The sequence below is a fragment of the Anas acuta genome, chromosome 22 (assembly GCF_963932015.1).
Source record: "Anas acuta chromosome 22, bAnaAcu1.1, whole genome shotgun sequence".
Classification (NCBI taxonomy): domain Eukaryota; kingdom Metazoa; phylum Chordata; class Aves; order Anseriformes; family Anatidae; genus Anas; species Anas acuta.
The window spans coordinates 4,936,812-4,950,887 of record NC_089000.1 but is presented as its reverse complement, the minus strand read 5'-3'; the positions used below and the strand labels follow the sequence as shown (position 1 = coordinate 4,950,887).

The 14,076-nt window shown below is 43.4% G+C and overlaps 4 protein-coding genes across 11 annotated transcripts in view; 2 read left to right on the top strand and 2 right to left on the bottom strand.

Moving 5' to 3' along the window:
* LOC137843266 (lysophosphatidic acid receptor 6-like) overlaps window positions 1-1,987 on the top strand; it is an 8,107-nt gene extending 6,120 nt beyond the window's left edge. For all 3 annotated transcript variants that reach the window (XM_068658325.1, XM_068658324.1, XM_068658323.1), the window contains exon 5: window positions 333-1,987. The gene's annotated coding sequence lies outside the window, so the exon portion shown is untranslated. The remainder of the gene's footprint in view (window positions 1-332) is intronic.
* On the bottom strand, window positions 1,894-10,854 carry INTS11 (integrator complex subunit 11). Its single transcript, XM_068658322.1, has 18 exons — window positions 10,715-10,854; window positions 10,268-10,437; window positions 9,836-9,933; window positions 9,201-9,274; window positions 8,727-8,955; window positions 8,512-8,610; window positions 8,379-8,413; window positions 7,537-7,675; window positions 6,587-6,651; window positions 5,841-6,030; window positions 5,457-5,540; window positions 5,224-5,313; window positions 4,483-4,645; window positions 4,204-4,311; window positions 3,489-3,550; window positions 3,257-3,399; window positions 2,584-2,713; window positions 1,894-2,074 (listed from the first exon to the last, which is right to left on the bottom strand). The coding sequence occupies exons 2-18, from the start codon at window positions 10,293-10,295 to the stop codon at window positions 2,009-2,011; spliced, it is 1,803 nt and encodes a 600-aa protein (XP_068514423.1). The 5' UTR covers window positions 10,296-10,437; window positions 10,715-10,854; the 3' UTR covers window positions 1,894-2,008.
* On the top strand, window positions 10,456-12,228 carry CPTP (ceramide-1-phosphate transfer protein). The gene is made up of 2 exons (XM_068658329.1): window positions 10,456-10,740; window positions 10,829-12,228. Exons 1-2 carry the CDS (start codon window positions 10,619-10,621, stop codon window positions 11,349-11,351), a joined length of 645 nt encoding a protein of 214 aa, XP_068514430.1. The 5' UTR covers window positions 10,456-10,618; the 3' UTR covers window positions 11,352-12,228.
* The window catches only part of DVL1 (dishevelled segment polarity protein 1), an 88,065-nt gene continuing 84,804 nt past the window's right edge, over window positions 10,816-14,076 (bottom strand). For all 6 annotated transcript variants that reach the window (XM_068658319.1, XM_068658315.1, XM_068658316.1 and 3 more), the window contains one exon: window positions 10,816-14,076. The gene's annotated coding sequence lies outside the window, so the exon portion shown is untranslated.

Genomic DNA, 14,076 nt, shown 5'->3' with positions numbered 1-14,076 from the left:
GAATAAGTTGATTGGCTTCCTGGGTGTTTGAGGACAGGGTTTCTAGCGTCACGTGCCTGTAGAGTCAGGCAGGACCTCTCTTAACAATTTTAGAAGATGATAGACAAGTATTTAGCAGCGAAGCCCGTGCAGGACCACTGGTAAACAGGCTCCTCTCTCCCTAAATACTCGATGAGGAAAGTTAACACAGGAGCTGGCCAAACTCCTTATGCCATGCAATTCTGGTTAAAGGTCAAAGCTTTTTTTTTTTTGCTTTTTTTTTTTTAAAGTGATTGTGTTGTATCATTTCATGATACACCTCACCTGTTTCTCCCTTTCTCATTTATTAACAGCATCGCCCAACTTCAGAGAACAGCAGTTTTCCACCCTGTGAAGGATGAGACTTTATCATGACTGGAAAAAATTCATCATCTGGGGGTTATCAGTCACCAGAAAGCCACCGGCCTGGCCCAACAGCCAATGGTTGACTTGAAAGGATGCGATTTTGGTAACAGCCACACAGACCCACTGCTCTGTTCCTTCCCATGCTATGCCCAGACATTACCACAGTACGTATACATTTGTGTGCCTGTAGGCCAGCAGACTGCTGAGCAGATATGAGTGGAATGGAAATGGTTCTGGGCCTTGTTTCACAGCAGTGTGCTTAACCTCAGCAATGCTCCAGCCGTGTTTCACTTCAGTGCAAAATGCACATGAAGTTGCAGTGCCCTGGCACACTGCACAGCTTGGGTTGCCAACTTACGCTGCGCTGCTGGATGTGGAATAAGAAATGGCACAGACCTCAAAAGAGGTAGGGAGTAGGGTTGGTGTGGCGGAATGGCATCAAGGAGAGTAGTCTCTGATGGTGTAATGTTGTAATAGGGTTAGAGCTTTGTCATTGATTGCTTTGCGTGTGCAATATTACCTTTGTTACACTAAGGCTGGCTTGGCTTTGCTTATTGCCATGCACACTTGTTAGTGGTGGGCCAGCCACTGCCCATCAACATGCAGCAACAACTGAACTAGAGCAAGGCCTCTCCCTCTCTGGATTTTGCTCGTCTTGGAGAACTTTTTAAAATATCAAGAAAACCTGCTCAAACTTTTAAATTATCTCCCATAATGATTTTTGTATTCATCTGCTTGGCAAGGCTTGGTAAGAATGCTACTAAATCCTTGCTCTTGAGCATTTTGAGAAGTTATTGTGTATTTTTCATGAAAGACTATTATTTTTGTCCCATTCATAGGCTTGGAAGAACTTCCCAGCACTAAGGGAAGTTTTCTAAGTACAAATTTTATGGTATTGGTAGAGGAGGAGAATTTATTAGACTGCATCTAGGAAGTGCAGTTTTCTTTAAGGCCTAGCAGTCATTATTATCCATACTTCCCTCAATGAAAGTAAAGCTGCTTGGTAAAAAGCACATTTAGAGCTTTATTACTCTTGTCTACATTAAACTTGTGCTTTGCATTGCAGTTGTGAAGTTCTGAAAGCTCCATTTGTTGACCTCTCAGGCCTACTCAAGTTCTGGGTTTGTATTATTCCCCTATCAGGGAGGTGTAGGGCTGCCTGATGATAACCCCGTGCGGGACATCAGGGACTCCCTGCCCACAAACCTGCAAGCTGAGGGAGCTGTTTTGTCCCGTGTACACGGTCCAGGATTTAGTTGAGTGCAGGAGCGGGGTCAGTGCGTGGCTGTTGTTTCCACTTATTTTTGTGATCCCAGTGGGAGCAGCATTGCTGAGGTTTTAAAGAACACGAGCTGTGGGAGTAAAGAATGCTGAATCTCTCTTACCTTACTGTGTAAGCAGCACAAAGCTTGTTCCTCAGGACTCCGAAAGAGGCTGCAGTGACGTCCGGGACAGGTTTCTCAGGGAAGGACTGCAGCACTGATGAGCACTGTACACACTCACTGCAGCTATGAACAATCACTGTAATTCCTTTATTAAAACAAAACCAGAAAAACATTTGATAATGTAAACAAAATAAAATCTAAATTTCTCTGAAGCACCACTCTGCCTGCTGCTCTGTTGCTCAGGATGTACTCTGGGGCAGTCCCTTTTTCAGAAGGGATGTGAGGTAGCTGCCTAGTTCTTCATCCTAAAGGAAAAGAAAAAACAGAATGAAAGACATCTTCCAGTTGACTCTTTCCTATCTGGGGCAATAAATTAGAATCTGCTACCTAGAAATAGACTAAAATAATTCCTGCACCCAGCAAAATCAGTGTTTGAAAATGGAAATGCATTTCGAGGCGTTCTTTCAAACTTATCACTGTAAAGTCTCCCCTCGTCAGAGAGCCTCTTCGAGATCTCTTTTCAGCATAAATTTTTCATGAAATAAAAGCAAAAGAATAAAGAACCACTGAAAACACTTAAAATTCAGCCATAGAAATTCTACTTTTGAAGAAAACACTATGTCTAGTCTTACCACAAATCAGTGCTAGCTAGCTTTCTGCCTGTTGTTTACGTTTTATACCTGCATTATAACACACCCACACACTGCATAGCACTACCTTTGCAGTAGTAACCTACCTTTTAGGCCAGTTTTGGCCTGTAAGACATTAAGACTAATCAGAGTTGCTGGAAAAGTGTGTTCGTGGGTGTTCCTACCTGGTACGTCCAGGATACAAGCAGAACTTTGGTTCCTTGATCCTCAGAGTGTGCTGTAGCTTGGATAAGAATGGACTCGACTGTTATCGAACCGTCAGGGAGATGCTGCACGGAGTAATCCTTCAGGACCCTGGTAAGATAAAAGGGATTCCATTTATTTTGGAGGGGATGTGCACACACGCTGAAGGATGGGTCACCCCTGTGTGTTAAATCCCCCAAAGCAGCATGGTGTTACTGCTTTTAGCTGCAGTTCTGAGCAGCACCCCCTGCCCAAACAAGACAGAAGGGGCTAATATAGTTGTCTTGATCCTGTGCTTACTGGTCTCCCTGCAAAAGCAGGGCTAACTCCAGCTACAGAAGCAGCAGTGACAGCAGCAAATCACCAGGAACAAACATTTCCGGCGGACTGCACTAGTTTGGCAAAGACCATGAGTGCATATGCTGATTACTCGCCTCTGCTACTGACACGTAACCTCTGTTCTGGTTATATTTGTTAAACAGGCTGAAATCTACAGCAGTTAAGGCTTCTGGGCTGCAAAAAAACTCTCTCTTAACTCTATATGGCACAGCTGGAAGGGCAGAAAGAAGGACACACTTGTTCTGCCTGTTAAGAATGATAAAATCATTCATCTCTAGAGGAAAAAAAGCTAAGCACAGTGAAGAAGGGCCTTACCCTTTGAGATGGTTATATACACGAAGCACTGTCTCATGTTCTTTCCGTGGATCCTGAATGTGAACGCGGCAGGTGAAACGCAGCTGATGTTCTGCAAGACCCAACTCCTTCAGAGCCTGCTCAGAAGAAACCAGCCGGAAGCTCTGCAGAGGAAGAGCACAAATCCAGTGTCAGATACTTCTCTGTGCATGCTGTGGGGTTTTATTCTTCCTCTGTGGTTCACGTTACTTACATTATCCTTCATAATTAATGTGCCATGCATTAACTTTGGCTTCTTGACATCTGGTAAGAGCCCTAAACCAAGGCCAATGGAAGAGAAAGACAACAGGGTTAATCATTTGTGCTTGCTTTTCACGTTTTAGACAACTGCTATAGGACTTAATGGATCTGATCTCCAAGTCCCTGCTGAGGTTCACAGACTAAGATTTCACATTTTCATTCTCCTGTCCCTTAAAACAAGGCACACGGTGCTTACATCACTGTCAGTGCTCCAGATAGAGGTAAGAAACAACGTCCAGTAATACAGAACAGCTGCCTCTCCCACTCCCCATATCTCTTCCTGATAAGAGAGGCCTTAAGATTTTTTTTACACTGGATTTATGAAAGTAATTCCAGTTTTCACAGACCTAGCTACTAAAAGCATACCTGGACTTTGTTTTCACAGCAAATGAACAAACAACAAACAAGGCAGTTCCATTAGTTTTGTGCTGTTTTTTTTTTTTTTTTTTTCTGGGCGTTTTTTACATACGTGCACAGCACAGCAGCCCTTTCATTTCCCAGAAAGCCCTTCACCACCAAGCACTGGTAAAACATTCTTACAAAGAAGCACTGCTGTTAATCACCACTGCTCCTGCATCACCATTTCCACCTAACACAGTACTATACAAACACACTGCAGTGCAGTGGCAGGGCACAAAAGCTGGAATTCCTGGCCGAAAATGCGTTACCTATCGCTGTTTCTCTCTTCAGGAGTCCCAGGGATATGTCTACTGGAATGCTTGGATTGGTGAATATTGTCGTGGTCTCTCCGTTTGCAGGCATGTAACAGCTGACATCTGCAATATAAACAAACAACATCAGAAGGGCTGCAGCAGCATTTCCCATCCCAGACTGTGCTGTACACTGCACTATTCCTAACTCTGCTGAGGTCCCTTGGGTTAATTATGGGAATTTAAAGCTCTCGTTCTTCTTCTTTCTACTCTTTTCAGTACCAACACTGTACGTACGAAATTCCTGTTCTATTTTCTGCTTCAGAAACTCCATTTTCTTTGCTTCACCATGGACCAGCAGAACATTCCGTGGCTCAGCCTGGCGAATCAGCTGCATTATTCCCTTGGCATCCGCGTGGGCGCTGAAGGACATGTACTCCACCTGCATCTTTACCTCGAGCTGCAAGAGAAGGAGGTGGGGAGCACAAGCTTTGAGAATCAGCAACCACTTTGGCTTGTCACAGCTCGTATACCCCACACGAACAGACACAGACCATATTTATTTTAAAGAAGGAAGCAGATCAGCTGCACTGGGAAATGATGTTGGAGAGAAACCTGCTTATCAGCAGCCTGAATACCGTACAGAAAAGTTCTCAATAAATTATAAAGCTAAACTGCAGAGTTCCAAAGCAAAACACTTGTTGCACATTTGCCAAAAGAAATCAATACTGAAGTACACTTGGGATCAGTTTCAAAATCCCCTTCTGCATGAAAGTGTATCATTGCCATCTATCTGACTAATCAAGCCTACTATAAATACTCCCCTGACAAAATGTTGAGGCCAGTGAATTCTGAAGCAATAAAGTGGTAGGAAGAACAAAGAGAAGAAATCCTAGTTCCACTCTGATCAAAATGTTACTCAGGTATTCCCCATGTTGCATGCAGCATGTTCCCATTACAAGTATCTGCTGCCTAACTACCACCTCAAGTTCCTAAAAGCTTTCCCCAGTGATCTGCCTCCTTGGAAACAAAACTTACTATTTGTCTTCCCTCCATTTCCAGCTTGCGCTGTCCACTCAGAATCTTATGGCCCACAGTTCCCTGCACACAGTAGCCTGGCATAATGACCTGAGAAGGAAACCAGAAAAACAACGCTGATACAAGTTTCTGTTCTTACCATCTTATATATGACACTAACTATACTATATACTATATATGACACTAACTAACTATATATGACAAAACCTCACATGTTAAACTGAATTTCTTACCATATTCTTTTCATTCCCTGCCCATTTCCTGAAGATCTGAAGGGATTGTCCTGCATGAAGCATACCAGGAGTTGCAAACACAACCTGGAATTCAAAGATGTGTCATGAATCACCACAGAAAAGTTGCCTTTTTTTAAAATAAAAAAATACCATTACTTATATAAATATCCTAGAACTGCAGAAAGAACTCACTAATACCCATTATAGCACAGTTAATACAGCAAGGCTCCAACACAGCTTTTTGCTATTTTATTGTATTAACGGGGTAGAAGATGCTTAGGCTTCTGTAGATTGCTTGGTTTGCCTAAACCAGGAACAGAGAGGTATAAAAACAGCTCCCTGACCCCACAGATCTGCTCTACCCCCTCATTACTGCCCACCTACCATAGGTCCTGGGTTATCTGCGAAGGCCCGATCAAATGCTTTGATGTGCTTGAACTCAAACATGTTCCTCTGCACAAATGTTTTCCGAATTTTCTGATTAGTCCACGTGATGAAGAGCTTGTAATAATGGTTAGCCTTCTCTGTCAGTCCAGTGGAAAAATAAATTGGAGCCTTTAAATTCATTCTTTCCCTGTAGAAAGAAGAGATCCAGATCCATGAGAACCAAATTAGAATCTTGGCTCTTCGTGCTTAAGTCCATAAACCCACACAGCCACCAAAGATTTCTGCACAGAACATACTCCCAACAAACTAAGTCAGTATCAGGACAATGCTGTATCACTGGGCATTAACTTACCGTGGAGTCACCTTTAACCCATTTCCACACAATGCTTATAAGAAAGTTTAATACTTCACTTGTTCATCCCATCTCCCCCCCATAAAAACAGTTTTACAATGTGGCAAAGCTGCCATCAAATTATTTGAAGGACAGTTGGTACCGAGTGTTTGGGGACAGAGCAGGGAATGATCCTTGTAAAGACAATGTTTAGTTTACTGCTCAGAATCAGAAGCATTGGGAGTAAGTGATACATGGAAAGAAACAGTTCTGCAACCACCACCATGAGCCAACATGAAGAGGAAAACTAAAGAGAATATTTGTACCAAACAGATATGAAAGAATCATAGAAACCTGTCAGGACCACATGAGGACACAAAAGAGGAACATGCACTGAACAGCCTGCACTCACCAGAAAGTTTCCAGTAAAATGCAAAGCTCCTGGGCACGTCCAAGGGCAAATACTGGGATAAGAACCTGCAATTGAGATACGATTTAGTCTGTGAAACCAGTGAATAAGCTACACTTAAATTGGTAAATCTTTCCTGTGTTGCAAATTCCCATTCCTATTTGCAGATTGTGAAGGATTAAAATTACTTTTTTAATGTCCTTTACTAGGCATGCTCTAAACGGGGTGGCAATGAAAAAGAGAATCCCAGACATTTTCTTTATGTTAGCAAAGACAGGGGCTAAGCTCTGAGAAACAAAGAAGTCTGACAAATCCTAAAACAATAATGGGACCTATACAACTCACATCCATGTTGCAATGCTTTCGTTATCTGTTCCATGTGCTTTGTGACTAGCTAAAGTTGTTCACATCAAATCACACGAGGCTGGAACAGGCTTACCCAGACAAAACAGCCACACGCAAGGCACTGAAGCATCATTTACTGCGTGGTAATTGCACTTGGAGGACTTCTATGGTAACAGGCAGCGTAACACTGAACAGCACAAAGGAGAATACTGAACAGACAGACCTGACTGACTACATGGGAAATCAGTTTTGATTAAGCTTAAAAGCAGTAATTTGAGCAGTCATTCTCAATTACTTAGTTTATGTGACTAAGAGGATGCTTCAGATACAAGAGACAAAGTTAATTTTGCCTTCATCCTCTGTATCTGGAAACTGTAAGCAGAGCATTTCCCTTACTGCCTTATTCGTGCAGTTTGGTTTTCTTCTTGACACAGTTTAAGTGTTTAATACCCTCTCTTTTAAACTACTGATGGAGAAATATAAAAACTCCTTCAGTTTTTCACTGTGGTCATGCACAGATGCCCGAGTTGGTTAAACAGTTACGCAGCGCTACAGAGATGAGAAGCTTCACAGAGAAAAAACACATCACTTGTATCAAAATGCTGTACCTTTCCTCCTCTTTCTACAGTCTCGTGAACTTTCTTCAAGAAGTCTCTTTCTCTGCAACGTTTGGAGTCTCTGATAGTTGTGGCATAGGTGGATTCAGTTATTAATAAATCTGGGCGACACTTATCAATCCAGGCGGCACTAAAACAAAAGGGATTTTTAAAAAGCCGATCAAATTAAGGGATAGTATCTCATTTCTCATCTGCAGGTCTCCAATCTGGGTGCAGAATATCACTAACTCCACTTGAACAAAGGAACACCAATGTGCATTGGCTTGGCCAAAGTCACCTCCGAGTTCCACGGCATCACCAGGACTCCTCTTTACAGGCTGTGCTTTCTTTAAATTAATACAGCTCAGAATAGACACCGACTCCAGATTTTGAAAAACTATTTTCCAGTCTATTATTTGTTTTAAATGCATTAAAATATTATTCTAAATATCACAAATATGAAAATCTATCATACATGCCAGTAAAAAAATAAAATGAATGTTAAAGTTTGTGACTGGCACTTTCTTAAAAAGTAAACACATTAGAGAATACCACAGCAATAAGGCATTTCAAACACCTAAATCCAATTATTACGCAGCCTTAAAAATGGATTAATATGAGTACAATGGAGAAGATTACATTAAGGTCTATCCTGAGGAATCAATTTAAATCTGTTCATTCTCAGAATTCAAAATTGCATTTATCTTTCCAGCAAAGACACCAGTTAGTGTTCCAGTCTCCCTTCAAACAACAAAGAATCAATGCTGATAAGCCCCTACGTATTAACAGAAGCTATGGTAAAACTGTCCTGTCTGAAAGAGATACAATTCATAGAAACCCAGCTTCCTACTTACCCTAAATGTCTGTCTGGTGTCATGTTGTAATCACCCTAACAAAAGAAGAGAAATCCATTTATATTCTCAAGGTAAAAGAGCAGGCTATTAAAAGGAGATGTGAGTGTCCACAAATGCTGTTGCACATACTTACAGTGTATACAACTGACTCGCATCCAACCTTTATCTGGAACATGGCTGCTCCTAGCACATGGCCTGCATAGTACGCCTTGATCTCCAACTCCTCATCCACCTGTACAAGCAAGCAAACACTGCAGTAGTGCAAAACCTTTTAAAAAATAAAATTACTCTGCCTTCCACAATGATTCGGTTGGTCTGATCCAAGACTATGCAGAGATGGTCATTTACCTGAACTGTCTGGTGAAGATGCACAGCAACCACTTTTTTCATACAGTCTTTAATCATTTGGGAAGTGAAGAAGTTAGTTTCCCCCTTCTTATCTACAGTTATTTTCCTATAGTCCTCCAGGAGAATAGGACAGATGGCCTTAGTGGGGTGTGTCATATAAATGGGCCCATCGTATCCAACCATTTCACTGAAATATGGCAAAGCTCCACAGTGGTCCAAATGGAAGTGGCTGCAAAAAGACAGAAAGGATAAAATAAACGTTACACGGGAATTTAGCTTGCCTGGTTCTCACATCTTGCTTCAGAATTTCAAAGCACTGCACAACACAGAGGAACTGACCAGAATCTGAATGATGGAACTGCAACATGTTGTTTTTTTTCCCTTCTTTTAAAAACAAAGAAAGAAAAAACAAAACAAAACAAAAAACAAACTTTCTTGTTTCCCATTTCAGTTGTGGTAAGGAAGCTTTCTCACCTGATGATCACACAATCTAGGAAGTCAGTCAGCCTCCCATTCTGAGTGATGTAAGAGAAGTCAGGAAAACGCCTCTGCAAAGAGATAAAAAGCAGGTTATCCACTACTAAACAAGGACAGTTAATACTAAATTATTAATTCACCAGAACAATAGCATAAACCATCTGCAGTACTGAACACATGCTATAATCCATCTCAAGGCAAAACTGCAACAGGTCGGAGACTACACCTGCTAGATACCCTGCCCATATGGAAGACCAAAAGCACCAGGAATGGAACATTCACAGCTTGCTTAATATGTATTTTTTTTTTCCTTCAGAGTCCACAACCCATGGAAAGAAAAGGGTTGGCTGGATTGGGGAACTTCCTATACCAGCAATACTTGAGGGGATGTACCACTTGCACAAGAAAGCAAGATTCTGAAGGGGTGACACTTGTTCATTCTCAGCAACAGCTGACATATGTGCCCAATAACGTACACCCTGCTAACACTGCCTACATATCATATAAGATGAATCAGGTCATGTTCAAATAATAATGAAGAGAGCAGGACAACAAAGCAGGAGCCCTGCTGAGCGAGGACAGGCACCCTGCAGGTATCCCTGTACAACATCAGGCTTCCCCATCATACTCACATCATCGTTGTAGCCCATGTGCATCCCACAGTCAAGCATAACATTCTTCCCTGCAATAGACACGAGGATACAGCTGCGCCCCACATCCTGGCCAGCCCCTGGACCAACAGAAAGAGAGATCAGACACCTCTGGCAACGTTTGGTCACTTCAAAGGACACGCATTTAAAGGTCTGTACACGCTGTACAAGAGCCTTTGCCCACTTCTGATGTGGGAAAAGGACTGCAGCCTTCCTTCCAAGCAAGCAGGTCTGTCAGCAGATGGGAGCTGACTTGGCCTTGAGCTTAGGGGAGGCACTGAATGTGTCTCTAGCGGCCTAGGCCGTGTTACTTCTAATTACGAATGCTAACACCCGATTCCCTTCCCTAAGGAAAGCACGGCACCCAGCGTCTCTCAGTTCTTCTATTTCAGGCCTATTTCAGATTGGACTTACCCAAGGGCGTGACCTTTATCTCAGGCATTTTAACCACCTCTAGATCCCGAACTATGCAGGAATTATACTGCCGAAACAGGATCCGCACAGCAAGAAGCCGCAGCGAGCCTCAGCGCCGCCATTTCCCCCCGCCTCTCACCCAGGAGGCTGAAGCGGGGGCCGGCCTTCACCTTAGAGGGAGAAAATAAATAAATAAATACATAAAATCGGAAAGCACGAAGCGAACTGAAGGTGAAATCACCCCTCCTTCAGCAGGGGGCGGCCGGGCAAGGCCGGGGCTCGGCGCCTCAGAGGCTCCGCGCACGCCCGGCGGAGCCCAGCCCATGGCGGCGGCGGCGCCCAGGCAAGAAAATGGCGGCGGCCGCGGGCGCCTTCAGCCTGAGGGAGGTGCTGAGCGCCTTCCAGGCGGCCGTGACGGAGCGCAGGGAGGTGCTGCTCGGACCCTACCTGCGAGGCTGGAGGGGGCTCGTCCGGTGAGTTAGGAGGTGGGGAAGGGCTGGGGGGAGCCGCTCGCTGATGCCCCCGTGGTTTTTGTTTTTATTTTTAACCCCCCGCCGGCAGGTTCCTCAACAGCCTGGGCGCCATCTTCTCCTTCATCTCCAAGGACGCCGTGGCTAAAATACAGATCATGGAGAGCTACTGCGGCGGAGAGAGGCAGGAGGAGTACCGCACGCTGCAGTCCATGGTGGCCTACGAGCTGGCCAGCGGGCTGGTGGACATCCAGAGGCGGTCGGAGCATCCCGACTCGGGCTGCCGGACCCTGCTGCGCCTGCACCGGGCCCTGCGATGGCTGCAGCTGTTCCTGGAAGGGCTGAGGACTGCCCAGGAGGACTCCAAGACGTCCACCATCTGCACGGACTCCTACAACGCCTCCCTGGCCGCCTACCACCCCTGGGTCATTCGCAAGGCCGCCACGGTGGCCTTCTGCGCGCTGCCCTCGCGCAACGCCTTCCTGGAGATCATGAACGTGGGCACCCCCGAGGAAGCCGTCGTCATGCTGGGCGATGCCTTGCCCCACATCTCCAGCGTCTACGGGATCACCGAGGAGCTCTACGCCCAGCACAAGCTGCTCAACCTCCCTTGACAGGAGGAGGTGAAGCAGCAATGGCACGTCCCGATAGAAGAACCACCTAAAAACTGTGTTTTCCTGTGCACAGAAGCATCAGAATCTCTGCCCCTTGGTCACTCTCCCTTTCCTCTTCCCCCAGGCAGCTGACAGAGCTATTCAGGATGCCTCATGCTATAACAAGACAAAAATACACTAAGAAATACATACATAAGTATATATATCATTGCTTCAGCTCTACAGGGAGGGGGAGAAAAGGTCTATGCACATGCTTGAGAGAGTTGTCGTTTCTCCCTGGATTCACCTTCAGCTCTCCAGCTGGGCTGGAATGCGGGGCTTTAATTTAATTTATTTGTAAGCTAAACCAACAGCCTCTGAGCAGTTACAGCCTTTGGTGCTCTCACAATTATTGGTGTAACTTCCTAATAGGATATCCAAACACATCCTCACTACATGTGACCTCACATCCTAAAGGGAGGTTTAGCTGCTATGCTGTGAAAATTCCTCTTCTGCTAAAACCACCTTAAAATGATTACATGTTTACATAGGATAAATTCATGCATTAAAATGGAGCAATTCCATGTTGTAAACTACAAAATACCTCTTGCTGGGCTTTCCTTGCTTTCTGATAAAGATGGAGGTGGTATTTCATCTGTGTAATGTGTTAAATGCCATAAATTATGTCAAATAGTGTTATGTGTCAAATGAAAAAAAGTGTTTGATCTCTCGTGGGTTTAATGCACAAATGGTAGGATGACCATGTGGAAAAATTCCGTTTTCTTCGCTGTCACTTTCATTCTTGTCTATTCCTCTTGTGAGATAAAAGTTAACATTGAAAATGAACTTAAAATGAACTTGAAATTAAAGAATCAAAAACTTTCTCAGCAGGGAAAAACTGTTGTACATTTATTGCCAGTCATTTTGTGCTAAGTGTGCTTCAAGTAAAATACAGATTTTACCAGTCTGCATGCTCACATTTAAAGAAGGTGTTGCCTAATGAAAATTCTGTTTTCCCGGTGTCTGTAGGAAATTCCCATCTTTAAATGACGGGAGGCTTTTAAACAGCCCCAGGTAGTCAACACTCAGTAAAATAGGTCCTGCACTTTGCACACGTTCAGAGTCCGTCTGCTTTCACTAATGCAGCCACATCCAGAAGGAGAAAAAAAAAGCCAACAAGCACACCACACCTTCACTTCCTTCACTTACATTAACTGCTGTACTTGAAAGCTGCAACAACATGCAGATTCACTAGAGGGAGCTTGAATCCCATGATCTCCTACCCCACAGTAAGCATACTTGATTTCACCTGAAAATGTGTGGGAGTAAATAATTGCTTACATGCAACACTTACACTATTCAAGCAGCCTGTCTTTTCACTCTATGCAGCTGAATTGCTATTTGAAACTTTGTAAGTGAAGTTTTATAATTAAAGCTAACACCTAAATACTCCATTAAGAAGTTAGGGAAACCTGTAAGGTATCCTTAAAAAAAAAAAAGCAACCAAAAACGTCGATACAAACTATGTAGTGTAGACACAGATATCTACAACTGCCATTTGCTCGAAACCTGCGTACATATACTTAGCTTTTGATAATGTGCCTGCTTCTCCAAGATACATGAAAAAAATCCTAGCCTTGTAGCAAAAGTAGTACCACTGGTGGTACAAGCAGCTTCTGTGATACAGCACAAATAAGTTATCAAAATGCAGTGAGCCAAACTTTCAATTCAATTGAACTTTTCAATTTGGAACTATCCTGCTTTCTAAAATTCACACTTGACAGAAAAAATGCAAACGATGAACCGACTTAAATTACCATGCTAGGGAACTGGTACCTACATCAGCAACCTGAAGTTAACGTCACAGCTCAGTGTGAGAAAAAATCAGATTGGCCAACAACATTTTGCTATATATATCCTGCTATTTTCTGAAAATATGTTCTGAAAATAGCAGGGTAGCTGTGAGTAATAGCTCACTGAAGTGGCAGCCGAGGAATGGTTCACACCTGTTAAGTTCTTGTGGTGTCCTGAGAAAGATTTGGGAATTTCCATGATGAGGTGACCTTGAATTTAAATATATATATAAATTACTGTTGTGTAAGACACTTACCACTACCCTACAGCTCAGGCGACTCAACCTATCATTCTGATGTTAATTAAAAAATAAACTACGTGACTACGTGGCATTCTTTCAGTGCAGGACACTTCAAAGTTGGGAAGAGAGTCTAAGTAAGAAAGAGCTTGCTTTCTCACCATGAATTGAAAACCATTGAGGGTTAAAGCATGTGTCACTTGCTGGGAGGAATTATTGGATTAAAAGGCTCAAATAAGAATTAGGAAAGTGGAGAATAAAATTTGTACCACAGCAGGAACTTGAAGCATTGTAGAGGGATAGCAAGTCCTAGCGAGAATGAACAGTCCAGAACAGGAAAGAGCGTTTGTAACTGGGGAGAAGCACCTGGTAGATCCCTGGAGAAGCAGCTGCATTTAACAGCAGCATTTAATGTCTTTCTTGTCTTTCTATCAATAATTGTTTTAAGTTCTGCTGCTGCTATTTCACTTCTACTGATCTCAGTCGATCCATACTGTCAAAAGGGACGAGGTGGATGGGAGAATGCACAATAGTGCATGCAGATAGTCTGTGTTTTAAATAAATGTTCTCACTGTAGGGAGCAGTCTTCTGACAAAAATGAGATGAGGGGGAGGAAGGGAAAATATCTCCTGTTTTTCTAGCATCACACAGGAC

Excerpts from the sequence above, each read along its gene's own strand:
- INTS11 (XM_068658322.1), bottom strand. The coding sequence starts at position 10,295 with ATGCCTGAGATAAAGGTCACGCCCTTGG. Across the intron at positions 9,275-9,835 it reads ACATGGGCTACAACGATGAT|AGGCGTTTTCCTGACTTCTC; the intron begins GTGAGTATGATG and ends ATCTCTTTGCAG. Across the intron at positions 6,652-7,536 it reads CTGTAGAAAGAGGAGGAAAG|GTTCTTATCCCAGTATTTGC; the intron begins GTACAGCATTTT and ends TCTCAATTGCAG.
- CPTP (XM_068658329.1), top strand. The coding sequence starts at position 10,619 with ATGGCGGCGGCCGCGGGCGCCTTCAGCCTGAGGGAGGTGCTGAGCGCC. Across the intron at positions 10,741-10,828 it reads GGCTGGAGGGGGCTCGTCCG|GTTCCTCAACAGCCTGGGCG; the intron begins GTGAGTTAGGAG and ends CCCCGCCGGCAG.